Source organism: Opisthorchis viverrini (genome assembly GCF_000715545.1).
Source record: "Opisthorchis viverrini unplaced genomic scaffold opera_v5_2910, whole genome shotgun sequence".
Lineage (NCBI taxonomy): Eukaryota > Metazoa > Platyhelminthes > Trematoda > Opisthorchiida > Opisthorchiidae > Opisthorchis > Opisthorchis viverrini.
The window spans coordinates 1-1,272 of NW_008755207.1; the positions used below are offsets into that span (position 1 = coordinate 1).

The 1,272-nt window shown below is 44.1% G+C and overlaps 1 protein-coding gene across 1 annotated transcript; it reads right to left on the reverse strand.

The window, feature by feature from the left end:
* Positions 1-33: 33 nt before the first annotated feature.
* Positions 34-897, reverse strand: T265_12240 (hypothetical protein; the record flags this gene model as incomplete). The annotated part of the gene is made up of 1 exon (XM_009179461.1): positions 34-897. One exon carries the CDS (start codon positions 895-897, stop codon positions 34-36), a length of 864 nt encoding a protein of 287 aa, XP_009177725.1.
* Between the last annotated feature and the right edge of the window lie 375 nt (positions 898-1,272).

Here is a 1,272-nt window from a genome sequence, read left to right on the forward strand (position 1 = left end):
AAAAAAAACTAAATTAACAACATGACGAATTCATCACTGAAGTCTCAACCTGGGAGAGATACGCTCAAAACGTATACGATCTGACTTTGAGCTTCTTTGTTGTTCACCGGGTTTATTCTTTTTATCACGTTGAAACCATTTCTTGTTGTTCGAGCGCTTTGAAACGTCACCAGAACGTTTTCTTTGACCGCCGGTCATATAGCGAACTGGGACTCGATTTTCTTTGGAATCCTTTCCTCCGGGTAGCATGCCATTCGTTCCAAGAAGATAGGAAAATATTGTTCGTGGACTGTTGGATTTGCTTCTCTTTTGTACCGGTGGTAACGGATATATCGGAGGGAAGAAGGGTGGGAATAATGTCCCACCAAACATTCTATAGTCTCTTGACCACAGTGGGTTTCCAGGAAAGAATCCTGGAGGTAGAGTATATGGAAAGCCCGGTAGAAAACCAAGCGGTGAACGGATGAACGGATATTGGTTCAGTAGGGGAGGAAATCCAGGCGTTGGTGGGAATATGGGAGATTGATATTGCTCTGGGATGGGATCAAGCTTGTCGAACAGTCGTAAAATTTCCTCCACTGTGCTGTCATCATCCGTACTTGTAGCTTTGGTTTTTGGCAAGGAAAACACGGACGTACCATCAACACCACGAAGCACTTTGTATTCTTGAGGCTGTGAACTAGCAAATTCTGGCCGACCAGGTTGAACTGCATTCGGACTATTGAAAGGAAAGGGAGAAGGCCCATTAGGAGCCCCTACTTCCATCCATGCTCCATCCAGGAAGGCAGGATGTTGAGGACCACCAAAGGGTTGATTGAAATTCCAAACTGGTGGACGAACCAGTTGCGCTGCACACACAGAAGTCAGAAATATCGCACAGGATAGTTGAAAATTCATGGTTGCCACTACTTCAGAGGAAACACAGGACTAACTGAACAGATCAATTGAAGTTTGTATAACGTGATCATTGTTCGGTGATTTCTGCTCACCGTACTAGCAGGCTGGTTTGGTTGTGGATGGATCCATTATCACGCCGATCAATGTCGCAGACCCTCAGTGAATACTACTCAAGGCAAAACCACTTCTGCGTGACTGCAAGCAATGTCAGTGAGGATTTTATATATCCCTCAGAGTCAAGTAGATATTTTGAGTGACTGTTTCGACAAACAATTTCGGAATTGACGACCAGAGACAAAACTTGTGTGCAATGTATTCTGCTAACGTCTGCCGGTTGAAAAGCAACGTATTACAAAGTATCTCCTAACAAATATA